Source organism: Neomonachus schauinslandi, chromosome 13 (genome assembly GCF_002201575.2).
Source record: "Neomonachus schauinslandi chromosome 13, ASM220157v2, whole genome shotgun sequence".
NCBI classification, from domain to species: Eukaryota; Metazoa; Chordata; class Mammalia; order Carnivora; family Phocidae; genus Neomonachus; species Neomonachus schauinslandi.
This window is the reverse complement of record NC_058415.1, coordinates 44,454,499-44,470,375: the sequence shown is the minus strand read 5'-3', so window position 1 is coordinate 44,470,375 and position 15,877 is coordinate 44,454,499. Positions and strand designations below refer to the sequence as shown.

The window sequence follows — 15,877 nt, the reverse complement described above, 5'->3', positions numbered from 1 at the left end:
CTATTAATCCAATTCCAATCATTTCTCAACCTTTCTAACTTGGCTCCTGTTCCTGATGATCCTATAAAGCTGTATGACCACCATCCTAACTGTATTGACTTAAAGGAAAACCACAGAGCTAAACAGCGTGGCCAATACTAAAGGAGTTAAATGGATGCTGCATAAAGGTCAACTAAGGTAAGGACAAATCATCCTTTGACTTTGGAAATCTGAACATAATGAGGACCTAGGACCATTTCACCAGAGCTCGACTGCAAAAGTAGAGGAGGTGATTTAGACAACAAGTGGTGGTCAAATGGAGCAGCTCACTACCTTTTCTTAATATCTGAACAACTATTATCAGAAAAACCAGCAGCCATTAAGAAACAACAACAACAACTTCATGGGACAATCAGGGAAATTTGGATATATGATGATATTAAGTAATTAATCATTTCTACAGAGTGGTATTGTGATGACATTAAGAGATTCAACATAAGAAAATCAATGTAATACCTCACATTAATAGAAAGAAGGAAATACCTGCATGATCTCAATTAACAAAGAAAAGGCATTTGAAATAAATCCAACACACTTTATGATAAAATCATAAAATCAGAAATAGAAGGGACCTTTCTTAACATGATAAAAGGCATTTATGAAAAACCCACAGCTAACATCATATTCAATGGTGAAAGACTGAAAGCTTTCCACCTAAGATCAGGAATGAGCCAAGGATGCCTGTTTTCACTATCATTATCCAACACTACGTTTAAGTTCTAGTTGGAGCGATAAGACAAGGGAGCAAATACAACAAACTGCAAAGGAAGGAGTAAAACTAGCTCTATTTGCAGATGACATGATCCTATATATTAAAAAAAACCCTGAATATCCAAAAGAAAGCTATTAGAGCTAGCAAATTCAGCAAAGTTGCAGGGTATAAGATTAACACATGTAATTAAAATTCAGCTGTGTTTGTATACAACAGCAATGAACAACCCAAAAAGGAAATTAAGAAAACAATCCCATTTTTTTTTAAGATTTTTTTATTTATTTATTTGACAGAGAGAGACACAGTGAGAGAGGGAACAGAAGCAGGGGGAGTGGGAGAGGGAAAAGCAGGCTTCCCGCCGAGCAGGGAGCCTGATGCGGGGCTTGATCCCAGGACCCTGGGATCATGACCTGAGCCTAAGGCAGGCGCTTAATGACTGAGCCACCCAGGTGCCCTGAAAACAATCCCATTTTTAATAGAATCCAAAAGAATAAAATATGTAGGAATAAAATGAATCAAGGAGGTGAAAGACTTACACACTAAATAAAACATTGCTGAAAGAAATTAAAGACCTAAATAAAAGGGAAAGATATTTCATATTCATAAGTTAGAAGACTTAACTGGTATAAAGATGGTCGTACTCCCTACTTTGATCTATAGATTAAATGCAATCCCCACCAAAATTCCAACTCCGTGTTTTGCATAAAGGGACAAGCTGAGGGCACCTGGGTGGCTCAGTTGGTTAAGCGACTGCCTTCGGCTCAGGTCATGATCCTGGAGTCCCTGGATCGAGTCCCGCGTCGGGCTCTCTGCTCGGCAGGGAGCCTGCTTCTCCCTCTGACCCTCCCCCCTCTCATGTGCTCTCTCTCTCTCTCTCATTCTCTCTGTCTCAAATAAATAAATAAAATCTTTAAAAAAAAAAAAAAGGGACAAGCTGATCCTAAATACTTCCTAGGATGCTCTCAAGTACCTGTATGTTTTTACTGATGGTAATTATAATAAACAGAACAGCTTAATACATGACATGTATACCTATTAAAGTAATAATTATAGGTATTCTAAAAGCATATCTCATCTACAAAAGAGGGTCAATGTAGACATTTTTGGGAAAGGGGCTTTTACAAAGGATGTACTTCTCTGGCTGTGGACTAAGATACTAAATACCTTATAAAAACTATACTCATTCTAAATTGTAAATACCTCCTCCCTCCTGGGACTAAAAACCACACAGCACAATTTTTTTTTTTTTTTTAAACAGGAATGTTCCTTTGTTAAGTGAGTTCAGGGCTTCACAAAACCTCATCACATAACCTAAGCAGCCCCTTAAAAATATAGTCTTTTATTATAGCTTCTTGTTCTTTTATTTTTAATTAATAAGTTTATCTGAAAAGTACAAGAGAAATGGAATCACATTTCAGGCTCTAATGCCTTCATTTCAATCTTTTGAAAGGAAATGATCTAATGATTCAAGTACAATGCAGAGAAATTCAGTAAGGGTGGATAGAGAGATGTAATATCTTACTACACTTGATCCTAAAGTAACAAATAATAATAGAACTATCGGGGCGCCTGGGTGGCTCAGTCGTTAACCGTCTGCCTTCGGCTCAGGTCATGATCCCAGGGTGCTGGGATCGAGCCCCGCATTGGGCTCCCTGCTCAGTGGGGAGCCTGCTTCTCCCTCTCCCACTCCCCCTGCTTGTGTTCCCTCTCTCGCTGTGTCTCTGTCAAATAAATAAATAAAATCTTTAAAAAATAATAATAATAATAGAACTATCAAGGATTTCAAATTTCTATTCCCATGTACTTTAAATAAATACTATTTCCTTCACTATAGCAAAAGAAAATAAGTCACCATACCCAATGTCGGTAAGGGGTGGTTTATCTCTTGCTCTCTTATAACAGAGGAAAAGTTCTGGGCTTTTCAGACTTCCATAGTTCAAATTTGCTTGGAGAGCTGATGGAGTGGCTTCAACACAGGTGTAACCTTCAGGTACTGTTTCCCCAGCAGATTTGTTAATAACTGCAATGTCTGTAATTGGAGCTTTAGGCCCAGTTGACTTAGTGTCTAAACGATTTATTTCTTGATCTAAAAGAGTAGATGTGTCAGTGAGACCTGCCACAACAAAGTAGTCAGTCACTCTTGGCCCTTTGTCTTCTATCATTGTTGTTATTTTATTTCCTAGAAGAGGAAAAAAAGAAAAAAGACATCCATTAAATAAAACACTTTATCTTGACTAAAATTAAAATACTCCTGGGTTGGGCGCCTGGGTGGCTCAGATGGTTAAGCGTCTGCCTTCGGCTCAGGTCATGATCTCAGGGTCCTGGGATCGAGTCCCGCATCGGGCTCCCTGCTCTTTGGGAGCCTGCTTCTCCCTCTGCCTCTCTCTCTCTCTCTGTCTCTCATGAATAAATAAATAAAATCTTAAAAAAAAAAAAAAAAACTCAACAAAAAATACTCCTGGGTTAACAGTGATCAATTAAGTGCAATTCCCAGCTGGATTTATAATCAAAATGTTGTCGTTCCAGAGCAGCAGACTGTTTTGGTATTATCTTGTCAGCTTTTACCTGCTATAAAGTACAAATTTACAGCATCAACTCATTTGTAAGGCAACTATGATCCTTTCATGTGCGAAGGCCCTGTTAAGAATAATCAAACTGGGGGCGCCTGGGTGGCTCAGTCGTTGGGTGTCTGCCTTCAGCTTGGGTCGTGATCCCGGGGTCCCAGGATTGAGCCCCGCATCGGGCTCCATCCTCCGCGAGAGGCCTGCTTCTCCCTCTCCCACACCCCCTGCTTGTGTTCCCTCTCTTACTGTGTCTGTCAAATAAATAAATAAAATCTTTAAAAAAAAAAAAAGAATAATCAAACTGTCAGAGGTGGGCTATGGGCTATGGTGCTTCAGCAAAATGCACTGCATGAACAATATTCAGACCATTTAAAAAATCATTCTCTTTTGGGTTACAAAATTCCTAAAGCTAAGCTTCACATTTAAACAAATGAATGGAGTTCATCATGAATTAAGTCAAGGTCTAAGACTAAATAAATAAATAAATAAATAAAGGTAATAGTAATAAATATAATCAAACTGGTCTCCTAATCCAGTTAGGAGTCTGTCCCTTCTGGTTAAGAAACTTTATGGAAACACCACGTAAACTAAGTAAGTTTAGGAGTCATAATGTATTTCCTATATAAATACCAGATAGAGCATAAAATACTATAATCAAGGAAGACAAAATCATAGAAAACACATATTAAGAGACTTAGGTAATACATGGTAGAAACCCAGAGATTATGAACATTGAGTCAAGATTTCTTTTTTTTTTAAAGATTTTATTTATTTATTTATTTGAGACAGAGAGAATGAGAGAGAGTGAGCACATGAGAGGGGGGAGGGTTAGAGGGAGAAGCAGACTCCCTGCCGAGCAGGGAGCCCGATGCGGGACTCGATCCAGGGACTCCAGGATCATGACCTGAGCCGAAGGCAGTCGCCCAACCAACTGAGCCACCCAGGCGCCCTTGAGTCAAGATTTCTATTATCTCTAAACTCAGCACCTCTAAAAATAAAATTAAGCTTCTGAGGTTTTAAATATTTCCATGGATTTTATTTTATATACTTTTTAAAAACAACTTTATTTAAGTACAACTGACATACAATAAAATGTACATATTTAAAGTGTAAATTTTCATAAATATATACACCTGTGAAATCATTACCACAATCAAGATAGTAAACCTATCCATCAAAACCCCAAATTTTCATATACCCCGTCATATCCCTTCCTCCCCAATGAGTAATCTGTTTAGTCACTATAGTTTTTAGAACTGATGTACATGGAATCATATAGTATGTATTCTTTTTTTGCCTAGCTTTTTTCATAACTGAGATTCATTCATGCTATTGTTTATATCAATAGTTTCTTTTTTTAATATTTTTTAAAATATTTTTTTAAGTAATCTCTATACCCAACTCACAACCCTGAGGTGAAGAGTCGCATGCCCTACCAATTGAGCCAGCCAGGTGTCGCTCATCCCTTTTTTTTTTTTAAAGATTTTATTTATTTATTTGCCAGACAGAGACACAGCAAGAGAGGGAACACAAGCAGGGGGAGTGGGAGAGGGAGAAGCAGGCTTCCCGCGTAGCAGGAGCCCGATGCGGGGCTCGATCCCAGGACCCTGGGATCATGACCTGAGCCGAAGGCAGACGCTTAACAACTGAGCCACCCAGGTGCCCCTCGCTCATTCCTTTTTATTGCTAAGTAGTATTCCACTGTTGAGTATACCACAACATGTTTATCTATTTACCTTATTAATAGACATTTGGGTTATTCTCAGTTTGGAGTTACTACAAATAAAGCTGTCATAAATAACCATGTATAGGCCTTACGGACATAAGCTTTCATTTACCCTAGGTCAATTCTTAAGATGAAAGGATTGGATCACCTGCTAGATATATATAGTTCTAAAAAACTGCCAAAGAGTTTCCTAGAGTGAGTATACCATTTTATATTCCTACCCTCAGTATATGAGACTTCCAGTTGTTCCACATCCTCTCTGAAGCTCTATATGATCAGTCTTTTAAATGTAGATACTCTAATATGCCTACAGTGATACTTAACTATCATTTTAATTTGCATCTTTTTTTTTTTTTTTTTTTTAAGTAGGCACCACAACTAGCGTGGAGCCCAACTCAGGGCTTGAACTCACAACCCTGAGATCAAGAGTCCGATGCTCAACTGACTGAGTCACCCAGGCACCTGTCAATTTGCATCTTCCTAATGACTAGTGATGTTAACCACATTTTCATGTACTTATTTTCCATCCATGTATTTTCCTCAGTGAAGTTTCTGTTCAAATCTTTGCCCATTTTCTTTTTTTTTTTTTAAGATTTTATTTATTTGAGACAGAATGAGAGAGAGAGAGAGAGCTCATGAGAGGGGGGAGGGTCAGAGGGAGAAGCAGGTTCCCCGCCGAGCAGGGAGCCCGATGCAGGACTCGATCCCGGGACTCCAGGATCATGACCTGAGCCGAAGGCAGCCGCTTAACCGACTGAGCCACCCAGGCGCCCCTGCCCATTTTCTACTTGGGCTGTTTGTTTACTCATTCTTGAGTTGTTTTTTGTTTGTTCGTTTTTAAAATTTTATTTATTTATTTACTTACTTTCGAGAGAGAGAAAAGGAGAGAGCTTGTGCACAAGCGGGGAGAAGGACAGAAGGGGACGGGCAGGGGGGAGGGGGAGGGACAGAGGGGAGGGGGAGGGACAAGCCAACTCCCCGCTGAGCGCAGAGCCCCACATGGGGCTCAATCTCACAACCTTGAGATCACGATCTGAGTCGAACCAAGAGTCAGACGCTCAACTGACTGAGCCACCCAGGCACCCCCATTCTTGAGTTTTAAAAGTTCTTTATATATTCTATAGAAAAATCATTTATTAGGCATATGCTTAGCAAATATTTTCTCCCAATCTATGACTTGTCTTTTTATTCTAATAATATCTTTTAAAAGCAGAAGTTTTTATTTTTGATGAAGTCCAACTTACCAATCTGTTCTTTTATGGGTCATGCTTGTGGTATCATATTTAAGAAATCACTGTCTAATCTAAGGTCACAAAGGTTTTCTCCAATGTTTTCCTCTAAAAATTTCATAATTTCAAGTTTTACATTTAGGTCTATGATCCATTTTAAGTTAGTTTTTGTATATAGTGGAGGTATAAATAAAGATTCACTTTTTACATATAGATATTCAATTTTTCCAGCACCACTGGTTGAAAAAACTAACTTTTCTCCACTGCTTTCCCTTTGTATCTTTATTCAAAAACCAACTGCCCAACATGTTTATATTCATCTCTGGATTCTTTTATTCCACTAATCTATATGTCTATATGTCAGTACCAAATGATTTTGATTACCATAATTTATAATAAATCTTGAAATCAGGAAGTGTTAGTCTTCAACTCTGTTCTTTTTCAAAATTGTTTTGATTATTCTATTCTAGGTCCTCTACATTTCCATAAGCATTTTAGAATCAGCCTGTCCATTTCTACCACCAAAAAAAGCCTATTAGGATTTTAACTAGAATTGTGTTGAAACTGTAAGTCAATTTAAGGAAAACTGTCAATACTGAGTCTTCAAACCCATGAACAAGGTTAATCTCTGCATTTACTTAGATTTATAAAAATTTCTCTCATCCATGTTTGTAGTTTACAGCATATGTCCTTCACATCTTATCAGATTTTGCTTAAGTACGTAATAATTAATGCTATTGAAAACGACACTATTCCTTTTTAACTCAGTTTCCCATTATTCTTTGCTACTACATAGAAATACAATTGATTTTATATCTTTATCTTATACAGTGCAATCTTCATACAGTTGCTTACAAGTTGTAGAGTTTTGTAGGTACCATCAAATTTTCTACACAGATAATGTGTCTATGAATAAAGACAATTTTACTTCTTTCTTTCCAATACAGATGCCTTTTATTTCTTTTTCTTGTCTTACAGTACTGGGTAGAACATCCAGTACAGTGTTCAAAAGAAATGCTGACCAAAGAAGATATACAAATGACCTTAAGCACATGAAAAGGTGCTCAGCATCATTAGTCTTAGCAGCATTATTCACAATAATCAAATGGTAAAAACAATCCAAATATCCACCCAAAAAATGAATGGATAAACATAATGTGATATATCTATACAACAGAATATTATTCATTCATAAAAAGGGAACTGAATTTTGATAAATGCTGTAACATGGATGAACTCTGAAAACTTTATGCTAAGTGAAATAACCCCCAGAAAGACACAGAAGAACAAATATTATATGGCTCCTACATGAGGTATACTGAATAAATTCCTAGAGACATAAAGTAGAGGTTATCAGGGGCTGGGAGGGGGGAAAATGGAGAGTTACTGTTTAATGGGTACAGAGTTTATGCTGGAGACGACGGAAAAGTTTTGGGTATAGCAGTGGCAATGGTTATACAACACTGCCAATGTATTTAATGCCACTAAAGTGTATACTTACAAATGGTTAAAATGATAAATGTTATATATATTTGCTACAATAAAAAGAGAGAATGTATCAATAAGCATCTCTCCATATTAACCTTCTAGGCTTCAGTTAAGTTACAGAGTAAACTCCCAGAATCAGCTTTCTAGATCAGAGTATAAACCCATGTATAACTATTACTATATGCTTCTTGCCTTTTGAAAAGAATATACCAATTTACCATGGCAACAGTAATGTATCTATGGTCCAATGGGTGTTACAACTGTATTTATGTTTATTGTGTTAGAGTAAAATTGGTATAGAGAGGTTTTAATACACATTTCTTTGATTTAAAAGAAAAAAAAAAAAAAGGAGAGAGGCACCTGGCTGGCTCAGTCAGTAGAGCATGTGACTCTTGATCTTGGGGTCGTAAGTTCAAGCCCCATGCTGGGTACAGACATTATTCAAATAAATCAATGAATTTTTTTTTTTTTAGAAGAGAGAGAAATGTTGAGAGTAGACATCTTCATTTTGTTCCTAATCTTACAGGGAAAGCATTCAGTCTTTTATCAGTAAATATGGTGTTACTTGTAAGTTTTTCATAAATATTTGCTCCTTATCAAGTTCTTTCTAATCCTGAGACTTTTATCAGGAATATATGTTAGACTTTATCACACACTTTTTCTGCACCTACTGACATGAAACACTTCTCTTTGTTTAACATAGTGAATTACAATGATTAATTTTCAAGTTATTAATCAACACTGAATTCCTAAAATAAACCCCACTTGGTCATGATATATTATCCCCTTTATATATTCTTGAATTCTATTTGTTAAAATTTTGCTTGAAATTTTATATATGTTAATGAAGGATACTGGTCTGTAGTTTTCTTTTCTCCTAATGTCTTTATCTGGTTTTGATACCAAGGTAATGATAGTCTCACAGAATGAGTTGAGAAGAATTTCCTCCTCTTCAAGTTTCTGGGGCAGTCTGTATAGAATTGGTATTATTTCTTCCTTAAATGTTTGATAGAATTCACCTGAGAAATCATTTGGGTCTGGAGTTTTCTTTGTAGGTAGGTTTTTATAACTCTGAATTCAATTCCTTTAACGCATACAGGCTATTAGGTTACCTACTTCCTCTTGAATAAACTTTCATCGTTTGTGTCTTAGTCCATTCAGGCTGCTATACCAGAATACCATAGACTGGGTGTCTTATAAACAACAGAAATTTGTTTCTCACAGTTCTTGAGATTGGGAAGTCCAAGATAAGGCACTGGCGGATTCACTGCCTAGTGAGGGCTGGCTTCCTAGTTCCTAGAAGGCTGTCTTTCCACTGTAACTTCACATGATTGAAAGGAGCGAGGGAATCTCTCTGGAATCTCTTTTTTTAAAAGGCACTAATTCCCCTCAGGAGGGTTTTACCCTCAGGACTGAAATACCTCCTAAAGCCCCACCTCCAAATACCATCAGCCTGGGGATTAGGTTTCAACATCAGAAGAGGGGGAGGGGACAATCAGTATATAGCAGTGTCGTTCAAGAAATTTGTCCATTTCACCTAAATTCTCATATTTATTGGCACAAAGTTGTTCATCATATTTCCTTATTATACTTTTAATATCTGTAGAATATGTAGTGATGTCACCTCTCTCATTCCCAATATTAGTAATTTGGTTCTTCTTTTTTCCTAACCAGTCTGGCTAGAAATTTATGGTTTGTTTTTTTTTTTAAGATTTTATTTATTTAAGGGCGCCTGGGTGGCTCAGTTGGTTAAGCGACTGCCTTCGGCTCAGGTCATGATCCTGGAGTCCCGGGATCGAGTCCCACATCGGGCTCCCCGCTCAGCGGGGGGTCTGCTTCTCCCTCTGACCCTCCTCCCTCTCATGTACTCTCTCTCTCATATAAATAAATAAAATCTTAAAAAAAAAAAAAAAAAAGAAGGAGGGTTGTAAAGAAAGGCTGCAAACACAAATACCTAAAGGGGTCAAGCAGGATATGAGAGTCTGTGGGAACTAGAGAATACAGGCAGCCACTACTAGTCAGATCCATCCAATTGTTGCCAAATGGACTTGGCAAAACCAGAATTTCTTTTTTGCCTTCTTAAAAGAAGCCAGAAATCAGGATTTTTATGTCTCTAAGTTTTAAAATATCGGCAACTAATTCAGAATTCTTGTAAACACTACTAAGTTCAAACAAAACACATTAAGCAGGGTATATTCAAAGTTTAAATTAAAAGTCTAGAAAAGAACAGTTTCTAAATTCCATTAAAATTTTTTTTTTTGAGGGGCGCCTGGGTGGCTCAGATGGTTAAGCAACTGCCTTCGGCTCAGGTCATGATCTCAGGGTCCTGGGATCGAGCCCCATGTCAGGCTCCCAGGTCGGCGGGAAGTTTGCTTCTCTCTCTCCCTTTGCCTCTACTCCTGCTTGTGTTTTCTCTCTCTCTCTCTCTCTAACAAATAAATAAAATCTTTAAAAAAAGTTTTTGAGGGGCGCCTGGGTGGCTCAGTTGGTTAAGCCACTGCCTTCGGCTCAGGTCATGATCCTGGAGTCACAGGATCGAGTCCCGCATCGGGCTCCCTGCTCGGCAGGGAGTCTGCTTCTCCCTCTGACCCTCCTCCCTCTGATGCTCTCTGTCTCTCATTCTCTCTCTCTCAAATAAATAAATAAAATCTTTAAAAAAAAAAAAGTTTTTGATGTGGTTAAATACCTAACTTCACCATTATAAATATATGAGCCAATAAACCTAACTACATACCAAATTGACAATATAATCACATAAGAGGGAATGAAAAAAGAACTAATACAAGTAATTTAAACAATTTAACATAAAGAACTGAAAACAAAATCCTGACCTTAGACACTAGGGTATGGTTTATAGTGGTATAGTTCAAACATTCTATGTACTAAATGTAATGTGGTACCCTGAATTGAAATATAGAACAGAAAAAGCACATTAACATAAAAACTGGTGAGATTAAAATAAAATCTGGATTTTAGTTAAAATCAATATAACAATGTTGTCTTAGTTTTTTTTTTTTTTTTAAAGATTTTATTTATTTATCTGAGAATGAGAGAGAGAACACGAGAGGAGAGAGGGTCAGAAGCAGAAGCAGACTCCCCGCTGGGCAGGGAGCCTGATGCGGGACTCGATCCTGGGACTCCAGGCTCATGACCCGAGCTGAAGGCAGTAGCTTAACCAACTGAGCCACCCGGGCGCCCCAACGTTGTCTTAGTTTTGACAAATGTACTATGGTAATGTAAGATGTTAACCATAGAAAAATACAGGAATTCTCTGTATTATCTTTTCAACTTTTCAGTAAATCTAAAATAATTCAAAAATAAAAATTTTTAGGGGCGCCTATGTGGCTCAGTCAGTTGAGCATCTCCTGCCTTTGGCTCAGGTCACGATCTCAGGGTCCTGGGATCAAGCCCCACATCAGGTTCCCTGATCAGTGGCGAGTCTGCTTCTCCCTCTCCGTCTGTGATCTCTCTTGCTCTCACTCTCTCATAAAAATAAATAAATAAATATTTAAAAAATAAAAAATTTTAAATATGTGTGTCAACATTATTTATACTAGATCCCCAAAAAATGGAAACAGCACAAATGTCCACCAACAGATGAGGGGATAAATAAAATGTAGTACATCCATACAATGGACTATCTTCAGCAATAAACAGGAATTAAGTACTTACTGATACATGCTAAACATGGATAAACCCTAAAAACATTGCACTAAGTGGAAGAAGTCAGTCACAAAATACCACATATAGTATGGTTCCATCTATACAAAATGTCCTAAATAGGCAATCTATAAAAAGAGAAAGTCAACTGGCAGCTGCCTAGATTGGGGGGATGGAGGAAATGGGGAATTATTCTAATGGGCATGGGGTTTCTTTTAGGGGTGATAAAACTGATTGTGGTGGGGCACCTGGGTGGCTCAGTCGTTAAGTGTCTGCCTTCGGCGCAGGTTGGGATCAAGCCCCACATCAGGCTTTCCACTCAGCGGGAAGCCTGCTTCTCCCTCTCCCACTCCCTTCTGCTTGTGTTCCCTCTCTCACTGTGTCTCTCTCTGTCAAATAAATAAATAAAATCTTTAAAAAAAAAAAAAGAAAAACTGATTGTGGTAATGGTTGAGCAATCTGTGACTACGCTAAAAACCAATGAATTGTATACTTTAAAAACATGAATTGTGCGATATGTCAATTATTTATCAATAAAGCTGTTAAAAGTGTGTATATATGGGGCGCCTGGGTGGCTCAGTTGGTTAAGCGACTGCCTTTGGCTCAGGTCATGATCCTGGAGTCCTGGGATCGAGTCCCGCATCAGGCTCCCTGCTCGGCAGTGAGTCTGTTTCTCCCTCTGACCCTCCTCCCTCTCATGTGCTCTCTCCCATTCTCTCTCAAATAAATAAATAAAATCTTTAAAAAAAAAAAAAAAAGTGTGTATATATGTCTCCTCCTATCTACTGAAAAGGAAACCCAAAAACAATGTCACCCCACCAGCAACAAACATACTCAGCACCTAAATCTTTGTTTCTTTTTTTTTTTTTTTAAAGATTTTATTTATTTATTTGAGAGAGAGAGAGCACATGAGAGGGGGGAGGGTCAGAGGGAGAAGCAGGCTCCCTGCCGAGCAGGGAGCCCGATGCGGGACTCGATCCAGGGACTCCAGGATCATGACCTGAGCCGAAGGCAGTCGCCCAACCAACCGAGCCACCCAGGCGCCCCTAAATCTTTGTTTCTTAAGACCATTCCTCACCAAACGATACTAGACCTCCTTGGAGGAATGACCAATTCCAAGGTTGGGCAAGAAAAGCACAAGATAGGGGAGCCTGAGTGGCTCGGTCAGTTAAGTGTCAAACTCTTGATCTCAGCCCAGGTCTTGATATCATGGTTTTGATATCATGGTTTTAAGTTCAAGCCCCATGTTGGGCTCCATGCTAGGTGTGAGCCTACTTTAAAAAAAAAAAAAAAAAAAAAGCGCAAGATATACCTAGAATAACTTACTTAAGAAGAAGAAGAAAAAACAAGAAACAAAAACACTACTCAAAGACTAATGGGGTCCTATCAAAAGGACACAGGATCTACCTTGAAGAGTCTCCCACTGGCCAGACTGGGAATAATTTTAATATCAAAATGAATGACAATAATGGATTATATAATACACTGACTTTTTTAAGCCTTGAGTCTACACTGATATTTTAAAATAAATGAATGAAGGTGAGGGAAATAAGTTTCTTCACAACAGAATGCCAACTAATAAACATAGAAGGAATGATCAAAAACCATTTTACAATCAACACAGTATTCAGTTTCAAGCAAGAATTACGAGTGGATGCTAAAATCTCTGCGCAGAAGGCTGTTGAATACAGGATATTTATACAATCTCAAGGCCTTTTCCCAGATACTAATAATTACAAAAGAATAAAATGTATTAGGGTGCCTGGGTGGCTCAGCTGGTTAAGCATTCGATTCTTGATTTCGTCTCAGGTGATGATGTCAGGGTTGTGGGATCAGCCCACGTCACAGTCTGCTTAAGATCCTATCTCTGCTCTTCCCCGCCCTCTCCAAAAAAAAGGAGAAAATGTTATCACCACAGAAAGCTGGTGGCCACCACTTTAACCAAATAATCAAAATTAACATCATTAATGATTAGTCAAACTGATATTACATGCATTCTGATGTGATGCACCAAGGACACCACATTAGTTATGTAGTATTCCTGATTTTAAAAAATGCATAGCCTTAATCTGATCATGAGGGATTAGATAACCTCAAACTAAACGGGAGAATTCTAGTCAAGGGGGCACCTGAGTCGGATGCTTAACTGACTAAACCACCCAGGTGCCCTGAAATTAAAAGTTTTTTAAAAAGCAGTTCATGTCCTCCAAGATTTCAACAGAAGTAGAGGGGAAGGGGTGCTGGGTGGCTCAGCTGGTTAAGTATCTGCCTTCAGCTCAGGTCATAGCTCAGAGCCAGCCATGAAGATCTACATGAGATATCACAAAGCAGCAAAACATATAACCTTGATGCATTTCAGTCTCTCATTCAAAGTCTATTTAGTGTTAGTTTACAAGAAATTCTATTAAGTTTATTTGACTACTAAACACATAGTTGAAATTATAGCAAATTAAAAGGAAGAGAGGTAAACATGCTATCAGATAAAAAAATTAAACTTGGGGCACCTGGGTGGCTCAGTTGGTTAAGCGGCTGACTCTTGATCTCAATTCAGGTCTTGATCTCAGGGTTGTGAGTTCAAGCCCCATGCTGGGCTCCACGCTGGGTGTGGAGCCTACTTAAAAAAAAAATTAAGCTGTCAAGGAATAAGGGGAATATTTTATAAAACACAACATGACCTGGGGGCACCTGGGTAGCTCAGTCAGTTAAACATCTGCCTTCAGCTCAGGTCATGATCCCAGGGTCCTGGGATTGAGTCTGCATCAGGCTCTCTGCTCAGTGGGAAGCCTGCTTCTCCTTCTCCCTCTGCCTGACACTCTGCCTACTGGTGATCTCTCTACTTCCCTGCCTCCCTCCCTCCCTCCCTCTCTCTCTCTCTCTGTTAAATAAATAAATAAAATCTTAAAAACAAACAAAACACAAGGTGACCTAAGGATTAGGTCTAGTTAACTAGATCCCTAACTGTAAAGAGTAACAGGGTCCACACACCTCAAATATACCTAATGGGGATCACTGCTTTAAAAATGCTCTACATCAAGGGGCACCTGGGTGGCTCAGTCATTGGGCGTCTGCCTTCGGCTCAGGTCATGGTCCCAGGGTCCTGGGATCGAGCCCCGTGTCAGGCTACCTGCTTGGCGAGAAGCCTGCTTCTCCCTCTCCCACTCCCCCCGCTTGTGTTCCTGCTCTCACTATCTGTCAAATAAATAAATAAAAATTCTAAAAATAAAAAAAAAATGCTCTACATCAAGCTCTATTACAAAGCTGTCATCATCAAGACAGTATGGTCCTGGCACAAAAACAGGCACACAGATCAATGAAACAGAACAGAGAACCCAGAAATGGACTCTCAACTCTATGGTCAACTAATCTTCGACAAAGCAGGAAAGAATATCCAGTGGAAACAAGACAGTCTCTTCGACAAATGGTGTTGGGAAAACTGGACAGCCACATGCAGAAGAATGAAACTGGACCATTTCCTTACACCACACACAAAAATAGACTCCAAATGGTTGAAAGACTTAAATGTGAGACAGGAATCCATCAAAATCCTTGAGGAGAACACAGGCAGCAACCTCTTCGACCTCAGCCACAGAAACTTCTTCCTAGACACATCACTAAAGGCAAGGGAAGCAAGGGCAAAAATGAACTATTGGGACTTCATCAAGATAAAAAGCTTTTGCACAGCAAAGGAAACAGTCAACAAAACCAAAAGACAACCGACAGAATGCAAGAAGATATTTGCAAATGACATTATCAGCTAAAGCGCTAGTATCCAAAATCTATAAAGAACTTATCAAATTCAACACCCAAAGAACAAATAATCCAATCAAGAAATGGGCAGAAGACCTGAACAGACCTTTCTGCAAAGACATCCAAATGGCCAAAAGAACATGAAAAAGTGTTCAACATCACTTGGCATCAAGGAAATACAAATCAAAACCTCAATGAGATACCACCTCACACCAGTCAGAATGGCTAAAATTAACAAGTCAGGAAACGACAGATGTTTGCGAGGATGCGGAGAAAGGGGAACCCTCTTACACTGTTGGTGGGAATGCAAACTGGTGCAGCCATTCCGGAAAACAGTATGGAGGTTCCTCAAGATGTTAAAAATAGAGCTACCCTAAGACCCAGCATCCACACTACTGGGTATCTACCCCAAAGATACAAAGGTAGTGATCCAAAGGGGCACCTGCACCCCAATATTTATAGCAGCAATGTCCACAATAGCTAAACTATGGAAAGAGCCCAGATGTCCATCACAGGTGAATGGATAAAGAAGATGGGGTGGAGATATATACACACACACACACACACACACACACACACACATTATGCAGCCATCAAAAACGAAATCTTGCCATTTGCAACTACGTGGATGGAACTAGAGAGTATTATGCTAAGCGAAATAAGTCAATCAGAGAAAGAAATTATCATATAATCTCACTGATATGTGGAATTT

General features: G+C 38.7%; 1 protein-coding gene across 1 annotated transcript in view; it reads right to left on the bottom strand.

Moving 5' to 3' along the window:
* The window catches only part of DENND4C (DENN domain containing 4C), a 140,941-nt gene that overhangs the window by 103,460 nt on the left and 21,604 nt on the right, over positions 1-15,877 (bottom strand). The window contains 1 exon segment of the mRNA XM_021682458.2: positions 2,609-2,930. Within this exon segment, the coding sequence (XP_021538133.1) occupies positions 2,609-2,913 (305 nt within the window). The 5' untranslated portion in view covers positions 2,914-2,930.